Source organism: Drosophila melanogaster, chromosome 3L (assembly GCF_000001215.4).
Source record: "Drosophila melanogaster chromosome 3L".
Taxonomy (NCBI): domain Eukaryota; kingdom Metazoa; phylum Arthropoda; class Insecta; order Diptera; family Drosophilidae; genus Drosophila; species Drosophila melanogaster.
Window position 1 is genome coordinate 8,223,672 of NT_037436.4, and position 17,632 is coordinate 8,241,303.

Genomic DNA, 17,632 nt, shown 5'->3' on the forward strand with positions numbered 1-17,632 from the left:
GTTCAGTTGGGTAGGAGATTCAGGGGGCTGGGCTTCCTCCTTATGTTGATGATGATTTTGATGACATTCGAATCAGGCGCTCCATTTATCCGTACTCATTTGCCACCCCTCGAATCCAAGTACTTAATCATTATTAAATGGCATATGAAGTGCTCGGCTGAACACTTTAGTGAGCAGATTTCTCAAGAACATTTTGTTAATGAATTCGGGTCGAGGGTGTGTATCCTTGGCTCGGATTTCTGGCGTTGATGTGAAAGCTGACTATTGAATTGTGTTGTCAAGTAAATATAATTCCAAAAGTAATTGTAATTGCGATAATTATCCTTTTCATTCAATGGAAAAATATTCAATATGTAAAATAAATTGAAGGAATCTAGTCAATTTCCAAAGTTTATTACAAAGTTCTAGCAAATTTGATATCATATAGGCCGTGACCAATGTTTGTATTAAAAAGTTCTTCAGTTATTGGTTTTCGGGGATGGTTCGCTTGGCCAAATAAAAACGAAAAAGGGGCAGATGCTTGACTTCATTGTTGACTTGGTTAAATGGCCGTAAATGACCAGCAACAAAAGTACTACTCTACCATTTTGGGCAGAAACAGGCTTCCTCCAACTTCTTCGCCAGGATATAGGATGTTTTGTGTGTGTGTGTGTGCGTTTGTTTTTGGGCAAACAAGAGCAAACATTGAGGGGTTAAAAGTTTAAGCAGTGCGTGATTCCTGGCTTCCAGGACTCCAGTTGCTCACCGGTTCCCCTGTGCGAAAAGTTTCTGCATATGCTGCAAGCTGTCCGCCGGCAGATTACCGCAAATTTTGCGCTTGAATAATCGCTGGGAAAAGGGTTGCTCCTAGAGGAGCAGATGGGTTGCGGATCCGGATGAGACGGGTGCAACCAGCATCCACTTTCATTACAAAATCTGACAGCCCGTAAGAAACTTCTTGCGGTTGCTTTTGTACGGCAAGCGCAACGAAATGTAAGCAGGTGCACTGAAAAAAAAAACTTTGCTGGTTAGTAGATTAAGAAAAGTAAAGTGCTTTATTCGAATGTGATTCAATTTCAATCAGGTGAATATTTGTTGTCAGTACCAAGAATCATAGTTCACGTTACTATTTTTTGTACCTTTATAATAAATCTTTGTAAATTATAATATATTTATTGGTTCTCAATTTTATATTATTCATAACAATTAAATAATGTACTAAAATGTACCAAAGCTCTTTTAAGTGCTGATACCACAAACAAACTTTCGACCCACATGTACCACTTCAAAATTGAGCTTAAACAAGTCAAACTATGGGTTCACAGGTCTAGAAATTTGGTTACTATATCCCAAAATGGACCTTTCAAAAATGACCATTAAATTTTCTGATTGAAATTGAATTCGCCTGTAAAGAACACGAAAAATCTATCAAATGTATCTGGGAATTATTTCCAGTTTGAGCGCAAAATGTAAGGGGCATAAAGCGAAGATGAGCAGCAACAACAAAGCGGAAATACCTCATTACAACAAAAAGTCGTTGGGATCTTATGCTGGTGCCTTTCCGTCGTCCTTTCGTTTCCTTTCGCGTTGGAATTATGCGGCATTGTCTAAAAATGAGTTTTCGTTGCTTGTTGCTATTTTTACGTTTCATCGAACAAAAGCAAAGTACCTTGCTGAATGCGGAGTAATAACAAAAACAGGACGAGGAGCAGTAAGGACACGAACGCGAACAAAGAGCTGAAAGCTGGCAAACATAAAGCATTAAGCAAGCTTCGGCAGCAAAGGATCTCGTTGAGCAGCGGGGAAGACAGGCCACAAAACACTCAGCGAAGGTAGCAGCCCAACGAACCATCACTGCGTCACTGCGGCATCCTGGGACACTACACACCCCAAACTCTGCTTCCCAGGACATCAGTGCATCAGGACATCCCCATCTCCATTCCCAACTCCATTCTGGAATCCCCTTCGCATCGCATAGCAGTACGTAGTTGCAGGAGCACACAATACGCACGCATTCGTGACGTGTTGTGCACAGCAGCTGGCAGGCGACAAAAGTTGTGTAAGGCAATGGGTGCCATTAGTTGGGATATCAATTTAAGGATACTTATAAGGATACTTATAACGTAAGAAAAAAGACTAGAGTAAACAATTTGTAGTTCTTCGAAAGAACATGACCATTTTCAGTTGTTTTCATTTTACTAAAAGTACTATATAATTTCAAAGGCTCTTAAACTATCTAACATAATAATACTATTATATTTCTTTAATATTCTTCCAAACTATTCCTTCTTACTATTTAATTTGTGTCGCCTGTTGAAAGTTTTTGCTTCCTGCAAAGAAATGCAGCCGCCTTTGTAGTTATGTGCATGATGAAGAAGCAGCTTTTTGCACCCCGAACCCAAGCTATCCCCTCCACCCGAATGGCATTCCAACCCCCACCCATCACAAACTCCCTCTGAAATGCGGGCTTACTGGCAGTCGACGCATTAAGTGAAGCACGCGGCATGTTGGATCAAAATGAAGTGCTGACAACGCAATGCTGGCAATGTCCTGGAGGACAGGAGGTCGGGTGCGGAGTTTTGGACAGGATGCGGCTGTGGCGGGGGGAGCGCCAGGTAAGCGTCTTAGCGCAGACCGCAGCCCTAAACAAAGGGATGCAATGAGGTGGGTTGGGTTGAGGTGGCCATGGCTGCCACTTCAATGGCTCAGCATTGCCATGTCCCCGCATCCTTTTTCCATTGCCCTTTAAAATCCCCCATCTGGCACCTACGCTTCGGCTCCAACGGACTGTTTAATTTACGCGCTGCTATTATTTTAATCTTTTGCGCTACACACAGCGTGAAATGACTTTCACCTGGCCTCGAGCAGCGGCTTCAAAGATATAGAAGCTATAGCTCCAAGTCGGGGTAGCCAGCGCCCAGAGGCGTCGTCTTGGTCCAAAGTATTTAGCACTGCAAAGAGGCACATATACGGACACCCATGGGCAAAATAATAGGAGAGGCTCAGCTGGATAATTTTGATAATCAATATATTAATCAAATATATTAATATTTCATATTATATTGATCAAATATAATATTTAAAAAATAAAATAAAAATTACATGTTCAATAATATTTACATCCAACCATAATAAATAGATAGCACAACACATTATCAAATTTTAAAAATAATAATTTAATGATTTATAATACAATTGGGTCAAATGTAAAGAAATTATTCTGTCAAACAAACATGAAAATGATTTGGCATAATAATCAATAACTATTTTCTAGAGCCACTAAAATTTTCACTTCTAGTGTGGCAATACTTAAGCCTCGTACACCTGTATCTTTTTGTCCAGGTGAGAGGGCCAAACGACAACTGGGGGCGTGGCAGCTGAAGCAAATGGGCCAGATGGAGCAGACGGACTGGGGGCTGCCGGAAGCTGCTGTCAGTTGGCTTGGCCTTAAGGTGCTGGATGTGCAGGATGTGTTGTCGCTACCCATCCCCGACACTTACCACTGCTTTTTATTGTTTTATGTGGCTGTCTTTGCCCGCAGTGGATGGGGCGGAGAAGCGGGAGTGGAGGAGAGCATCTCCTCCGCTTGCCACTTCAAGGTGCAAAATGTACGACGTGCGTCGTTCCGTACATCATCGCATGCTTTGTGCTTTCAGCACTGAAATCTTTTACAATCAACATGAAGCAGCAGCAAAGCAATTTTGTAGCCAAAAAAAAAAAACAAATAAAAAAAAAGAAGAAAAGACAGCCGAACGGAAGCGAAACGAGAAATGGCGGGGTAAAACCGGAGCGAACATAATGCCTCAAATCATTTTCATTTCTTGCATGCGCTTGTCTGCACAGAACTGCCTCAAGATGAGGTCCTAGCTCTTGGATACTTGAGTCCTTGGATCCTTGGCTTCTTCTTGTAGTTTGCCCCATTTACGCGCTTTTCCCCTTCGTTTTCCCCGGCAGTTTGTGGGCGTTTTTACTGCTTCGGCACTCAAATCGCTTAAGCTGGTGCGGGAGCCATCCCCCCATAGACTCCCTCAACATTACAATATTTTAAAAGATTTACTGACCATGTATTTTCAGCTCAGCCAGCAAAGTGCAAAAAGCTGTAAAATATTGCGTATACGCCAAAGTGCCACCTGAGAAGAGCGGAGCACAAAGTCAAATCTAACAAAGCATAGCTAAGCGTTTGCCGGCAACTTAACTCGAATGGGGGAGAAGCCCCAAAAAAAGAGTTGGAACTAAAGTTTTCCCTCTCGGGAATTTATGGGCTACCAACTCCATTTGGAGCAGGTAATTTTTAGTTATGGGATTCAAGGAATAAACAGGCATGTCAAAAAATATAAATATTAAAAACCAGCAGTAGCTGAAAAAGTTTTATCTATTGTTTAAGTGAAGAGAGGAAGGGAATAACGTGCGATACGAGCTTATAAAATGTACTTTAAGTTAAGATAGTCTAGATATTAAAACACTTTCTAAAATTTTACAATTCCTTGTTTTAACTTATTCTCCCAATTAACGAAACAAATTTGGAGCAGTTTTTTCCTCAAAAAATCCCAGAAATACGAGCTGGAGCAGCCGCCAAAGCTGCTTAAAAGCAAAAATAAATAGAATTTTTAAGTAAATTGGGGCTGGCAACTTATTTGGCTGCGAGAACCAAGAACAAGGAGCAGTGCCAACACTTTTGTTCCAAACTTGGCCGGCATAACTCACCCGTGCATCCAGCAGATGGAGATGGAAACGGAGATGGAGCTGGTGCGGAGCATCTTGGTTGGAGTGCAAGTTGGTGCCACCGCACCACCAGCCGCGCAACAAATGGTGCACATTACAAGGGCCCAAAGCTACTTTGCCAACGCCAAAGGAGCTGCCACGTAGCGACTCACATATTTTATTATCTGCACCGCCGCCAGGGGCGTGGTGATGGGTTCGGGCAGGGGTGAGGTGTGGGGCTTTGCCAAAGGACTCCGGCACGGAGGGACCCAGGACCTTGTGTGTGCAACAAGGCGCACAACTTAAGCGGCGAAGACAAATTTTTATTGCCACAAGCCCAAGTCGATTTCGATTATTGACTGCAGGCCAAACTGTTGCACAAGGAGCAGCCAGAGCAGACAAGAAAGGGGGATTCCTCTACTCGCTCCAGTTCCATTCCCAATCGTATCCGTCTTTCCGGCTGCCAACTTTGTGTGGCCGTGTCTGTGTCTGTGGTTGCTGTCGTCGTCGCTCATTTGAGTCACATTTTATTATTTTCGTGCATTTATCGTATGCTCGGTGGCATTTTATTTTATTAGCGTGACATTTCAATTGATAGACCCTCGGGCTCGTACTTAACCGACTCAATTTGATTTTGCAACCAAAATGTGCGAATGGGAGCTGCAATATCGGAGTGTTTGAATGGGGTGCTTAAGACTTGGATACAAGATTTATTGATGAAATAATGGCAGGATGTACCATAAAATATTTTAAATAATAAAGGCGATAAAGGGATAGAGTCTTTTGAAAATAAGCATATTACGCAACGAGATGGTCACATGACTTTTCCAATACTTTTTCATAACCAAGGTGGCAACGCTTTAGCTGTCATATCTTGATTTGTCAAAGTGTGCACTCATGTTAAGCCATTTTCATTAACGCTTATACTTTGCACGAGACATATACCATTTCAAGGAGTTTTTTTTAGTAAAATAAAACGAGAAAACTAACAAAAAAAGGTTCGTTTATCGCATTGAATCAATAAAAAACAATGGTGTACACCGGTTACGTAAGCAACGGATTGCAGAATGCTGAGGAAACTGGTAAGCTGACAGCAGATCTTTTTTTTTACGATTCATCATTCGATATGCGAATCGAATATATTTAGCATGGGTGCCGTATGGAGATCCCAATGACTGGTCACATGGTCTGGCAGTTTATGATGGTTTGGAACTGATGAGCGGCAATGAGGAGGAGTTGCAGCCCTCATTGAACCGGGTGATGAAAAACATCGACTACGACCTGGCCATGAAGCATCCATTGGAGCATACCTGGACTTTGTGGCACTTGGAGAACGATCGTACCAAGCGCTGGGCCGAAATGCTCGTCGATGTGACCAGCTTCAACACCGTTGAGGACTTCTTCAGGTCAGACACAGATTCATATATATATATATATATCCTATATATATATATCCTATTCTATTTCGACAGTGTGTACTACTTTGTGAAGCCGCCATCGGATCTGAAGATATTCAATGACTACATGGTCTTCAAGAAAAATATTCGGTGAGTTCTGAAAGTCTGCTCTTTGAACCTCGTCTTATGTATATAAATATTTAGTCCCATGTGGGAGGATGACACCAATAAGAACGGTGGTCGTTGGATACTGCTCCTGGACAAGGCCTCCAGGACCTATATAGATAAGATGTGGCACGATTTGGTAAGCCACATGATTGCACCATAATTATAAGCTCAATGCATTATAAAGCATTATCTCCTTTAGCTTTTGTGCATGATTGGCGAGTGCTTCCAGCACTCGGACGAGATATGTGGAGTGGTCATCAATGTGCGCAACAAGGCTAATAAGCTATGTGGGTATAAGACAGCATTTCACATTGGGGTATCTCTAAGGTCAACTTTCTTTACAGCCCTTTGGACGAAGGACTCTCGCAATGTAGAGGCTATCCTGTCCATTGGCAGGCAGATAAAGGAGCTGCTGCATCTGGGCATTATGGAAATCCAGTACCAGGTGCACAAGGATGCCATGGTGAACCATGGACCCAATGTCAATGCCATCTACACATTGTAGGCCAATTTCCAAGGGCGCCATAGTACATTTCCAACGATAGTACATAAGCCTTATACATTTGTCAAACTCACATTTTATCCCACGCGCACCAATGCTTTTCGAGATAGATATCGGTTGTACCATGAATAAAGTATTGCGTAGAGCAGTAGAAACAGTAACTACTTTCTGGCCACGATTCGTGTGCCGGTATCCCGAGGCTACTATAGTCGCCTCACGTATTCCCCGGCGGAGTGGGAAACACATACTCGCTTCACTACGATTATCCTTGGCGTCATAATTTTGGGTGACTCTGCCCATCCTTTAACGGCTGCCATCGCGCGCCAAGTGCTTATTCCTTCCTATGTGTGTGCGTCGTCCTTTCAGGGCTTTTGTCTTCCGTGCTGCTGCGCATAGCAAATTGTGACCAATTTATGGAAATATGCTCGGGAAGCGCAATATCCTCCATTTCCAGGGAAGTGCTGCTAGTGCTCCTAGCAGGTTTTTCATTCTATATTCCAAATATATATATATTCCATATTCCAAAAACTAATATTTCAGATAGTATTGCCGGTATTCCTGGAAATCTCAGCACCTATGATATGTATAATATTTCTGCTCACATACTAAATGATATTTGAAAGTGCAAAATATTCAGACCCTGAATTGTCATCACTGATGCCCATGTAAGTCGTATGATTTGATTGCTGTAATTTGTAAGGATTTTGCTTTTATTGTTTTATTGAATTATGAAGTGGCAGCCACCAAATGACTGGAACGTGATACACTGCACATGGGGTTATGTCAGTGCCAATGGCAGCGTATCTCCGACATCCTGTCCAACCTCCCGGCGATGTCACCCTCTTTCTTCTCCCTACCCGCCGCCGGACGAATCCTGCTTGATATGAACGGGATTCCTTGGCGCAGATGAATGCATGCAGTTATTCGGACCGTAATGTGAATTGATATGCCAACACGTACGCGGATTTGGAGGAGCAACTGATGCGGAGGACAGGTAACAGGTAACAACCTGGGATAGGGCAAATAGCTTACGCCCCGTGCCAAGCACTTAAAGAGCAATTTAATAACCGCTATAAAAGGTTTTCTCTCTTCGCCAAAGAAACAAAAGCCAGCCAGGGGGGATTCCCCTTCCTTTGGCAACGGCAAAAGCAAATAGAGGATAACTGGACAAACACAAACAGAGAATATCCGGCAAAGGGCAGCACTAATGTTGCAGACTTCTCTCCTATATTAAATGAAATGCAAGCTTAATTGAAAAACGCTGACTTGGCTGCACTGTAAAAAAAAAAATGTTATAGATAAAGCACGATCAACTTGATATGTACATTCTTCGCCCAACAATAATATTATTTATATAAAATATTTAAAATATAAATAAAAATCTTCGATGAGTATCAGAGTTCCAAATAACTATGTAGCATATATTTGAATATTTTTCAGTGTTTTTATTTTCGGATTTTCTTTGCCATCCTCCTGTTGCTGCAATGAGAACTACGTAGCCTGTTGCAATTTTAATTAAACAAAAAGCGTAAAATGTTTGACCATTTACACTGTGCCGTCCTGTTGGTCCGGATTCGACTTCTTTGGGACAGAGCTGCGTTCTCCCAATCGTCTTTGGCACGTAAATTTCCTTTGCCAACGAGCACGAAATTGTTTGGCCCTCCGCTGGTGTCCTGTCCGCTGGTGTCCTGTGTCCTCGACGCCCGAGTCCTGTTGTTGTCCTCGTGTCCTTTTTGCGCTGCAAAACAAATTAATTGTCTGTTTTTCACATAAACTTTTGTCGGTCTCCAGTTGCCGCTTAGCTCACAGCTCCCGGAGCTCCTTATACCTCCAGTTGGAGGTCCTGCGGTTGTCCTGCCCGTCGCGTCTTTCCAATTTTCAGTTCGCTGTTTGTTGCGTAAATTGCGGCCGATCTGTTTGTAATGGTCAAACTCCCACAATTTCGCCCAACGTGCGCCACTCGAATTTCACTTGGCCATCGCTTAGCTCATTTGCTGCACATCACTTTTGGCGTTGGGGGTTTCGTTTTCGTTCTTGTCATAATTCAAATGTAATTTACCAGATAAAACACCCAGCCACCCACACACAGACACGCCGGACTTCCCTGTCGGTCATAATTAGTTTTTGATTAAAGTTGCCACCTCAGCCCCCCAAAAAGACATCGCCAACTTGAAGCTCGCTGCTTTTCTTTTGTGCACTACTTTGTGGGTGAAAATTATGACGCCCGACGAAGGGGCAAAAAGCTCTTGTAGTTAAATTTCAATTTAATTTAAGTTTAAAAAATATTTTTCTAACAAAATACAGTGATTGATGCTGGGGGAGCTTCCACTTTCCATATATTTCTACGACATCCTTTTCGTTTTCCATTTTCTTTAGCAAATAATTTTCCCATCCAGCTGCAAGCTTCATTTTCACTTTATTTATTGGCATTTCATACAGCAGAACTTCGAGTGCAAAAACAAGAGAGTGGGAGATCTGGGAATGCAATTAAAATAACGAAAAGTGGAAAATGCAATAAACACTTTTCAGTTGCCAATGGCAGTGAAGCACAGGCGGCAAGTTAACTAGATTAACTCATCGATGGATGCGGCAAATCTTTTGGCCACTTTGTATTGGCCATACGAAGCATTCGCAACTCGGCAAATAATATTAAAGGCATTTGATTTTTGGGGGACAGATTAAATCGAAACAATTCAGGGTGTATTTTGCTGGCAGTTGTTGGCGATTTGCATTTTAAAATAATGACTACATAAAAAACTAGTTAAAAGTTGACAACAATGAAATGTGAAAAGCGCTGGAAAACTTTATGCTCCATCCCCGAGAAGTGAGTCGGGTAAACTTTTTTGTGTCTTTCTGTTTAATGCGACTCCGGCCCGTGTAGACCCACCTATTTTCCGAACTCATCCTTTCTGCGCATAGCTCGGCGAAATCCTTTTACCCCTTTTGTTTTGCCCGAACAATAACAGCAAATTTTTCTAAAATTTCATGTCGCCCACCAACCCCCGACTGCCACGCCCCCCGGGCTAAGCCCAGCCCAAGCTATTTGCAATTTAACTTTTTCCCCCTCATAAACAAGGGGGGGAATTTCGGGGAGCTTCTGGGGCCAAGTCAAAACAGGGACACGTAGCCCAACTCGGCTTTAGTTTTTAGTTGGCTTTTATTAACTTTTGTCCCTGTCTGTGTGCAGTTCTTTGTGTTTTTTTTTTTTTTTTTTTTTTTATTATTATATACGGCAGGAAAATGAAATCTTCTAAAGATACCATCTAATGTCCTTGGATGGCATGCACGATTCATAACCCTCAGCTGAGGGCTTATGCCTACGTACTAAACAAAAACCTCCGCTCTCTCTCCTGTCCTTGTCAAGCTCACCGGGACTGCCAGTCAAGGTATTTCATCGGTGAGCAGGATGTGGTGCCAAGTTGCACACCATCTTCTTTTGCGGTGCACAGCAGCGCCTTTTTACGACCAACTGAGCGTACCAGTCGTAGAGTTCTTGCCCCGCCAACATACGGGGGTACTCCTTATCTATAGTTCCGATTGGCCATCTCGTCCTTACGGACACGCTTCATCATGGTGACGATGATCACGTGAGCCCCATCCCAAACGATTTTGTCCGCCATCATAGCAGCAACCAAGCCTCTCGGGCTGAGAGGTGACCCAGCGAGCGCCACGAGTTGCGCCCTCTCCTCGGCGAACCTGGAGCAGTGCAGTAGGATGTGCTCTGCGGTTTCCACTGCGTCTGTGCAATAAAGGCACTGGGCTGTATCCACGTGGCGGAACCTACATAGGTACCCTCGAAAACAGCCATGGTCCGTGAGGAACTGGGTCATGTGGTAGTCCACCGTTTTGTGCTCGCAATCAGCCCACTCCGTTAGTTGCGGAATGAGTTTGTAAGTCCAGCGTCCCCGTTGTGACTCTTGCCACCTGGTCTGCCATACTCCTCGAATCCACTCTTTGATCTCTAATTGAGTGTATCCCTCACTCGCAAGGTATTTGCCCTTTATGTCCAGGTCAATGGGTGTAATGCCTGACAGAGCGTGCGCTGCGTCGTCCGATATGGTTCTAAAGCCTCTGATTAGCCTGAGAGCCATTGTCCGTGATACTGCGCGGGCACTATCTAGATAGGTTTTCTTTGTGGAAACGCAGCTCCAGATAGGCGCAGCATAAAGCAGCGTTGCCTTTGAAACCGCCACTAACAGTCTCCTAGCCGGCAGTCTGGGTCCTCCCACGTTGGGCATGATTCTCGCCAAGGCTGCTGCTGTCATTGCCGCTTTTTTGCTGGCATACCTTGCGTGAGCCTTGAACGAGAGCCTTCGGTCTATTAGAACACCAAGGTATTTCAACGTTTCTGCTGAGGCGATTTCAACTCCTTTGACTTCTACACGCATGCACTCAACGGACTTTCTGCTGCTCAGCAGGACTACTTCGGTCTTATGCGCAGCTATTTTAAGTCCGACTTTCTCGAGCCATTCTATGGCCGCCGTGATTGCCACGTTACTTATGTCCTGGAGCTCCGGTATTGTCTTGGCGACCGCTGTTATCGCAACGTCGTCGGCGAAGCAGTGCAGCTCCACACCTCTGGGCTTGCTAATGCTCAGTATTCCATCATACATAATGTTCCACAAGATCGGTCCTAGTACCGACCCTTGGGGAACGCCTGCAGAGACTTGGTGGCTTCTTGGACCATCTTCTGTTACGTACCATAACACACGGTCCCTGAAGTAGTTGCCAATTACGCCTCGTATGTAGTCGGGAACGCCCAAGTTGCGCATAGCCCCGAGGATAATGGGCCATCTCGCTGTATTGAATGCGTTCTTGACGTCTAGCGTGATGATGGCACAGTACTTCTTACTGCCGCCTAACCATCGGTTACCGTCGAGTGCTTTCCTGGCAGCGTCTGTTACGGATTTGAGAGCGTCGAGCGTACTTTTACCCTTTCGGAAGCCATACTGTTGGCCCTGAAGGCCTGTAGGACTTTCAGTGATTAGCTCAATGCGCGCGTACAGTATGCGCTCAAAGAGCTTGCCAACAATGTCCAACAGACACAACGGTCGGTAACTGCGTGGAACATTTGCGGGCCCCTTGCCTTTCGGCAGAAGGACCAGCTTCATCTTTTTCCAGCGCTTGGGGAAGACTCCGTCCAGCAGACACTGTTGGAATGTATCCCTGAAGACCTCCGGTCTTGCGGTGGCGGCTGCTTTGACGATCACGCCCGGGATACCATCAATGCCGGGAGCTTTGTTCGGTCTGATCCTCTTTGCTGCTTCGACGACTTCGCATGACGTGATGCACGGGAAGTCAGAGGCGGGGGGGTCAACAGCGGGTTGCCATAACGTGTGTTGGCTTGGAAATAGTTCCGACACGATGTTGGCCAGGGCGGCTGGGTCCTGAGGAGATCCTGCACCAGCGGAATTGAGTTTTTTCCTTACGACTTTGTAGGCGAGACCCCAGGGGTCGTCGTCTACGCTATCAATCAGGTCCTTAAAAGCATTCGCCTTTGCTGCTGATATGCCGTTCTTAAGCTCAGTTCGCTTCGCTTTATATACCTCAATGCACTGGGAGTGGTGCGGTTGCCCTCTAGATCGCTGCGCTTGCCTCCTCGCCTTGATGCATTCCGTCCGAAGCTGGTGCAATGAGTCACTCCACCAGTAGACAGGGGGCTTTCGTTTCGTGTTCCTTTTTCTCGGCATCACCGCATCACACATTGCTCTAAGCCTATCCATGAGCGCTGTCACCATGGTCTCCGCGTGTCCAATTATGGACTCCATGCCCTCGATCTGGTATGCTAGCATGTCTTCATCCAGTTTCCTAATGTCCCATACCGGACCTAGCGCACATCTTCGCTGTTTGGGTGACGGCCTCATTGTTCGGGCACCGAACGTGATTAGGTTGTGGTCGCTCAGCGTTATGTCCTCATGGACCATCCAGTTCGAGCCAGCCACTAGAACTCTGCTAACAAAAGTGACATCAATGAAAGATGTACCTCTGTCATTATTGAACGTCGGTTTGAACCCGTCGTTTAGCAATACGAGATCTAGCAGGTTCATGGCATCGATCACTGCTCGTCCTCTTGTGTTAGAGATTCGACTGCCCCATTCTGTAGCCCAGGCATTGAGGTCACCTCCGATGACTGTTGGTCTGCGCCCACTTGCATGGTTAACCAGCTTTTCGAGCATGTCCTCGAATTGCTCGGGACTGTCGCTAGGTGGAGCATAGCAGCTGTAGAAGTGGATTCCTCTAATTTTGGCGTATGCTATGCCGCGCATTGGTACGGTATCCCACTCCTCTACCAATAACCTGGATGTACATTTAATGGCCGCCTTGCCTGTCTCATCGAGTAGCACTCCTGAGTTACCCACACCAGGTAGGTATGGTTCACTCAAAAGCACTACGTCCGCATGGCGCTCCTTCGCTGTTTGAGTCAGGAGGTTCTGTGCTGCTGCGCAATGGTTAACGTTGAGCTGGATGATGTTAATTTCTTCTGGCATCATTTTGACGGCTATTAGCTCCTTTGGTGTTGGCTTTGTAGGTGGGGCATGCAAAACCACCCGTCGCGTGGTTCTTGTCCACGTCACTGCTGCAGATCAGGCATCTTGGTGGGGCTACGCAGCCCTTTGCCTTATGCCCATGCTCGCCGCACCGTAGGCAGCAGTCAGAGCGATCGACTGACTTGCAGTAGGGAGCTCGGTGGCCGAATTCGAGGCATCTGAAGCATCTTATTGGGCGGACGTCTTGGGCTATGCGGCAACGCGACCATCCCACAGTTACAACGCCCCGGTTGATGACCGCAATGGCATCGTTCGCGCACATTAGCACAGAGGCTATCTGGGTCCCGTCACGCATCCTGCGAAGGCCTCTTACATCCTCTGGTTCCAGGCGGATGCCCTGAAATTGGGAGACCAGGGAATTGTGAAGGTCCTGAGCCGTCGTTGTCTCGTCTAGTCCGCTGCAGATTAGCGCAGTCCTATGCGCGCCCGTGCGAACCGAAGCAATCTCTTTGAGCGTCGCTTCTAGCTCATTTTTAAAGCTGGGGATGACCTCCGAGGCTTTACCTTCTAATTCAAGAAGTAGTTCTCCCTGTTGCGTCCTCCTTATTTTACGCACGTGCTTGCCGAATTCGGTCAGACTCGGTTCTGCTTTCATCTTCCGGAGCATATCCGAGTACGTAACCTCACCCGTTTTTTTCAGGATTAGCGCCTCAGGTTTTTTGCGCAGGCGCTTGGGCTTCACCTTAGCCCATTCCTCGTCCTTGTTAGCGTCCTTGGCGACAGACGCATAACTTTCCGGTTTGGAGTCAGCCGTCGTGGGTAACGCCTTCCCGGTGGATTTCGCGGCAGATCGATGGTTGTCCGTTTTGCGGACCTGCACATTCGGTAATGCCTGTCTGGGTGGCGCCACCTGGCTACGCTTTGTCTTTTCTGCCTCAGTCTGTGTGGCAGTACTCCTTGGTGGGGGCTTCTTGTTGATACCCTCCTGTAACTCAATCGCTCTGTTATTGAGCGCCGATAGGTCCACTAGCACGCCCCTATCCTCGCTGGTTACGTGACGCCTAGTCTCGAACGAGGATAGAATGGCGGTGATCTTGGCTTTCATCATGTCCAGGATGCCCTGCAGGTCCTCATTCTGGAGCGTCGTGGTCAGTTCTGGCGAGCGATGCGGCGATCCTGATGGGGACTTCGCTCCCGCCCTTTGGGCCGGCACGCTGATGAAATCCATTGTCTTCAGGCTTGTGGCTGTCGTGGAGACTGTAGTGGCCAGAGTCTCCACCTCCACAGCTGCACTGCAGTCGCTAGCTTTCGGCGGCGGGGGGCCTGCTTGCTCACCTCCCCCTCCCTGGATTTGGGTTCCGACTCCTCTTATAGGGGATCTCGATAGCCTACCACTCCTCCTAAACGGGTCGTTGGGGGCGGGGGCACTGCCCCCCCCTGTTCTGTCCATCAGATATAAAAGGGGGACTTTGGCTTGTTGGTCCCCAGCGCTCCGTGGGAAATAGAACTAGCTTCAGTTCTTAGGTTATATTTCAAATTTTTGTTCAACTTAATTAGTTCAAATTTGAATTTGAATTCGAATTTCGCGCCCAACGAGCGCGCGGCCGAATGACGATCGCACCGCTGATCTGGCAACGCCAGTCTAACCAGCTCGTCGACTGCGAAAGGTTGGCAATGCTATCAGCTGTATTGTCTGATGCAGCTGATCTGATTTATTACCAGTTTACTGGATCACTCGTGAATTCCGGAACGACACCGTGACGCTCAGAAACGCGGCGCAAACCCCAGAGTGGATTTGCAGGTTTATGTTGCAGTTTACGGCTGACCGGACTCGTATATGACGAAATTCGCGCAGCGCAGCAAAAAGACGTGCGAAATACGCGGGAACTCGACCGTCTCCTCACAGTTCTTTGTGTGCGTGTGTGTGTGTGTGTCGTGTCTGTGTGAGCACTGCTCTGGCATTTCCACTTATTTTTTGTGGCATTAAAGTTGTACAATTACCGAGATTTGACACTAAGACGATGGCGGTGCTCTGGGGGATTCGGATACGGAGGATTGGGTGGATTCCCACAAACTGCTCGACCAATTTACAGTAGTGCTCAAATTTCAAAAAATCAACAAGGGAAGCCACTCCACGGTGTTGTTATCCCCCACCCATTTGAAAGTACTATATGCGCTAAAACCACCCATCGTTCTGGTCAATTTAACTTTGCAGGCTTAAGAACTTTACCTCTTCCTCTTCAATTTGTTGTCGTTGTTCTGCACTTCGACTAGGGACTGATAGAAGCATTCCGGCGGCGGTGAGATGTCCATGTAGCTGAAGTAGGCGTTCACAAAATTCCTCGAGATCGAATTTCGCAGCACCGCATCCGCCAGCATAGCGTATATGCCGCGGGCGCGCAGCAACTGTTTCCGTATGGCCATCAAGCGTCTGCTCTTGGTGGTCTCTTCGCCGATGGTGTTCCTGGCCACCGCCTTGTACAGGTTGCCAAACACCTGGTGGAACATGGTCTAAGTGGGGGGGAAGGTAGAAGTTAGGAATATCTAAAAATGAATCGAAAGCTCATATATACACAAGCCAAAGTTTAAATATAAATATAACCAATTTAGCTATTATCTATAAAATACTCACTGTAATGGTCAAATCTGCGATGCTAATCTGTTGGAAGTCCAGGCCGCGCTCCTCGGTGGCCATGACAAAGGCCAACTTGATGGAGCCGGGCAGGGCGAAGCAGTAGCACTGCTGGGCTCTCATCAGGCGGTACAGCATGACCATGCAGTTGAGGGAAATGAGGGCGGCACCGGGCGTGGAGTCCTGCCACTTGGGCACCAGCACAGCCCACTCCGCCGGATTGGGATCCTCGTCAACGGTCATCCTGCCGTAGGCAATCCAACGGTTAATTAGCGGCGCATGATAGTAATGTGGCAGTATCATTTCTGCGCCATCGAACTCCACGGCCAGAATGAAGTCGAAGCGAATGAAACGCTGCCGGTTGCTGTTGCGTTCTAGAGCAACCACTTGGTGAACGAAGGGCACGTCGTTGAAGGTCAGCACCGAGTACTTAATGTCGTACGTCCGACCCGAGCATACGGATGATGCCGTCTTCACTTTTGAAATGGCTCGCTGCAGTTCGCTTTGCAGCAGCAGGTTCAAACATTTGACATTTACCGCATTCCCAAAGAAGAATGGGTGCTGGCAGTTGGCTCTGGTTAATTCCACACTGCGTTTATTCTCATCGTAGGTGGGAACCACTGCCTCCGGCAGGCGGATGGGCAGAAAGATCTCAAAGTTCAGCGGCATGTCCAAGTACATTTTGTTGACAAAGGAGGCTGATCGTTCGGCGCATGTGAGTACTATGCTAGAAGAGATTGGACCACGATCACTTTACTCACCTGTTCTGTGGAGCTGTCCCAGATGGTCCTTGAACACCGCACCATCCATGATCAATTGCTGCTGAATGGTCAGGGATATCATGCGTGAGTCGTGAACGAAGAGCTGATGTTCTTCCTTGTTCATCGTAAACTGCACGGCCATCTCCTCCATGAGTTCCATAAAGTTGCACTCCTCCATGTCTAAAGATGATTCACTTCGTCTAGTGCTTGTACTTTAAAAATAAGTAGTAAATATTCTTCCAACAAATTAATGCTGAGTAATAAATTTGCTTTTTCCGTAACTCTAATTTCTGACACGTCAACTAGAAGGACTTAGATGAGTTGGAAACTCTGGTTTTCGATAGTCCTGAATATATTTTAGTGTTTGTAATCGATACTCGTAAAAAACGAATTAATTTAAATATTATTATTAATATTATTTCAACTTGATGGAATTGCTCCAAGTAACTCTGGTCATCTTAATATTTAGCTTATAATAATATCAGTTTTTAAAATAGCATTTTACTTAGACTATTTGCCATTAAGAATTTTCAATCCTTAAAAATAATTCATAAAACTTAAACAATAATTATCTCGGTGATCAGAACATTGACGAGAGAATCTCTGTGAATGAAAGCCGAATGCGATCCAATTTACTACGCGTTTACTACGCTCCTGTTGATGCCGCTTCGGATGCGGATTCTGCGCACTTGCGCACAGCATCCACAGCCAGGTGGGAGGGGTGGCTAGTGGGTGTTGGGTGGAATGTAGCTGGTGGTGCACATGGCGATGTGGCCGCTATGGCAACCTGCATCTGCACAAAAATCCTGCGGGACAGCGCAATCAGGACTCAGTTGCTGTTCGACGTTGCTCGCGTGCGGTTGTTGTCTGCTCCTTTCGGCTTCTGGCAAATCGAGTAAGTGCTGGAGCAAGCGAGATGGAGCACTGTGCGAGGGAGACACCATAATTCCTGCTGTTATCAGAGAAAATTAAAACGAAAAAAAAACAAAAAAAAAAAAAGAAAG

The 17,632-nt window shown here is 46.1% G+C and overlaps 3 protein-coding genes and 1 long non-coding RNA gene across 8 annotated transcripts in view, besides 1 other annotated feature; 3 read left to right on the plus strand and 1 right to left on the minus strand.

Moving 5' to 3' along the window:
- Positions 1 to 5,552: 5,552 nt before the first annotated feature.
- eIF4E3 (eukaryotic translation initiation factor 4E3) lies at positions 5,553 to 6,897 on the plus strand. Its single transcript, NM_139937.2, has 6 exons — positions 5,553 to 5,762; positions 5,828 to 6,086; positions 6,153 to 6,227; positions 6,282 to 6,381; positions 6,445 to 6,532; positions 6,590 to 6,897. The coding sequence occupies exons 1-6, from the start codon at positions 5,711 to 5,713 to the stop codon at positions 6,748 to 6,750; spliced, it is 735 nt and encodes a 244-aa protein (NP_648194.1). The 5' UTR covers positions 5,553 to 5,710; the 3' UTR covers positions 6,751 to 6,897.
- Positions 6,898 to 7,289: 392 nt separating this feature from the next.
- Positions 7,290 to 8,026, plus strand: lncRNA:CR43953 (long non-coding RNA:CR43953). Its single transcript, NR_073919.1, has 2 exons — positions 7,290 to 7,412; positions 7,482 to 8,026. It is a non-coding gene; the product is annotated as a long non-coding RNA:CR43953 (long non-coding RNA).
- Positions 8,027 to 8,142: 116 nt separating this feature from the next.
- On the minus strand, positions 8,143 to 16,930 carry CG7213 (uncharacterized protein). The gene is made up of 4 exons (NM_139938.2): positions 16,629 to 16,930; positions 15,868 to 16,565; positions 15,466 to 15,746; positions 8,143 to 8,485 (listed from the first exon to the last, which is right to left on the minus strand). The coding sequence occupies exons 1-4, from the start codon at positions 16,804 to 16,806 to the stop codon at positions 8,293 to 8,295; spliced, it is 1,350 nt and encodes a 449-aa protein (NP_648195.1). The 5' UTR covers positions 16,807 to 16,930; the 3' UTR covers positions 8,143 to 8,292.
- Positions 9,944 to 15,121: a mobile genetic element.
- Positions 14,976 to 17,632, plus strand: part of Dscam4 (Down syndrome cell adhesion molecule 4) — a 43,752-nt gene continuing 41,095 nt past the window's right edge. For 3 of the 5 annotated variants that reach the window (NM_001144436.2, NM_001274642.1, NM_001144437.2), the window contains exon 1: positions 14,976 to 15,149. The gene's annotated coding sequence lies outside the window, so the exon portion shown is untranslated. Of the gene's footprint in view, positions 15,150 to 17,459; positions 17,524 to 17,632 lie in introns of those variants that run through there. The other 2 variants (NM_001274643.2, NM_001043131.3) reach the window with 1 other exon arrangement.

What these genes read in the sequence shown, in the direction of transcription:
- eIF4E3 (NM_139937.2), top strand. Translation starts at nt 5,711, where the DNA reads ATGGTGTACACCGGTTACGTAAGCAACGGATTGCAGAATGCTGAGGAA. An exon ending in ACCGTTGAGGACTTCTTCAG is followed by an intron (nt 6,087 to 6,152) that starts GTCAGACACAGA and finishes CTATTTCGACAG; the next exon opens with TGTGTACTACTTTGTGAAGC. An exon ending in ATAAGATGTGGCACGATTTG is followed by an intron (nt 6,382 to 6,444) that starts GTAAGCCACATG and finishes TATCTCCTTTAG; the next exon opens with CTTTTGTGCATGATTGGCGA.
- CG7213 (NM_139938.2), bottom strand. Translation starts at nt 16,806, where the DNA reads ATGGAGGAGTGCAACTTTATGGAACTCATGGAGGAGATGGCCGTGCAG. An exon ending in GGGACAGCTCCACAGAACAG is followed by an intron (nt 16,566 to 16,628) that starts GTGAGTAAAGTG and finishes CCGAACGATCAG; the next exon opens with CCTCCTTTGTCAACAAAATG. An exon ending in AACAAATTGAAGAGGAAGAG is followed by an intron (nt 8,486 to 15,465) that starts GTAAAGTTCTTA and finishes TTTGTTTTGCAG; the next exon opens with CGCAAAAAGGACACGAGGAC.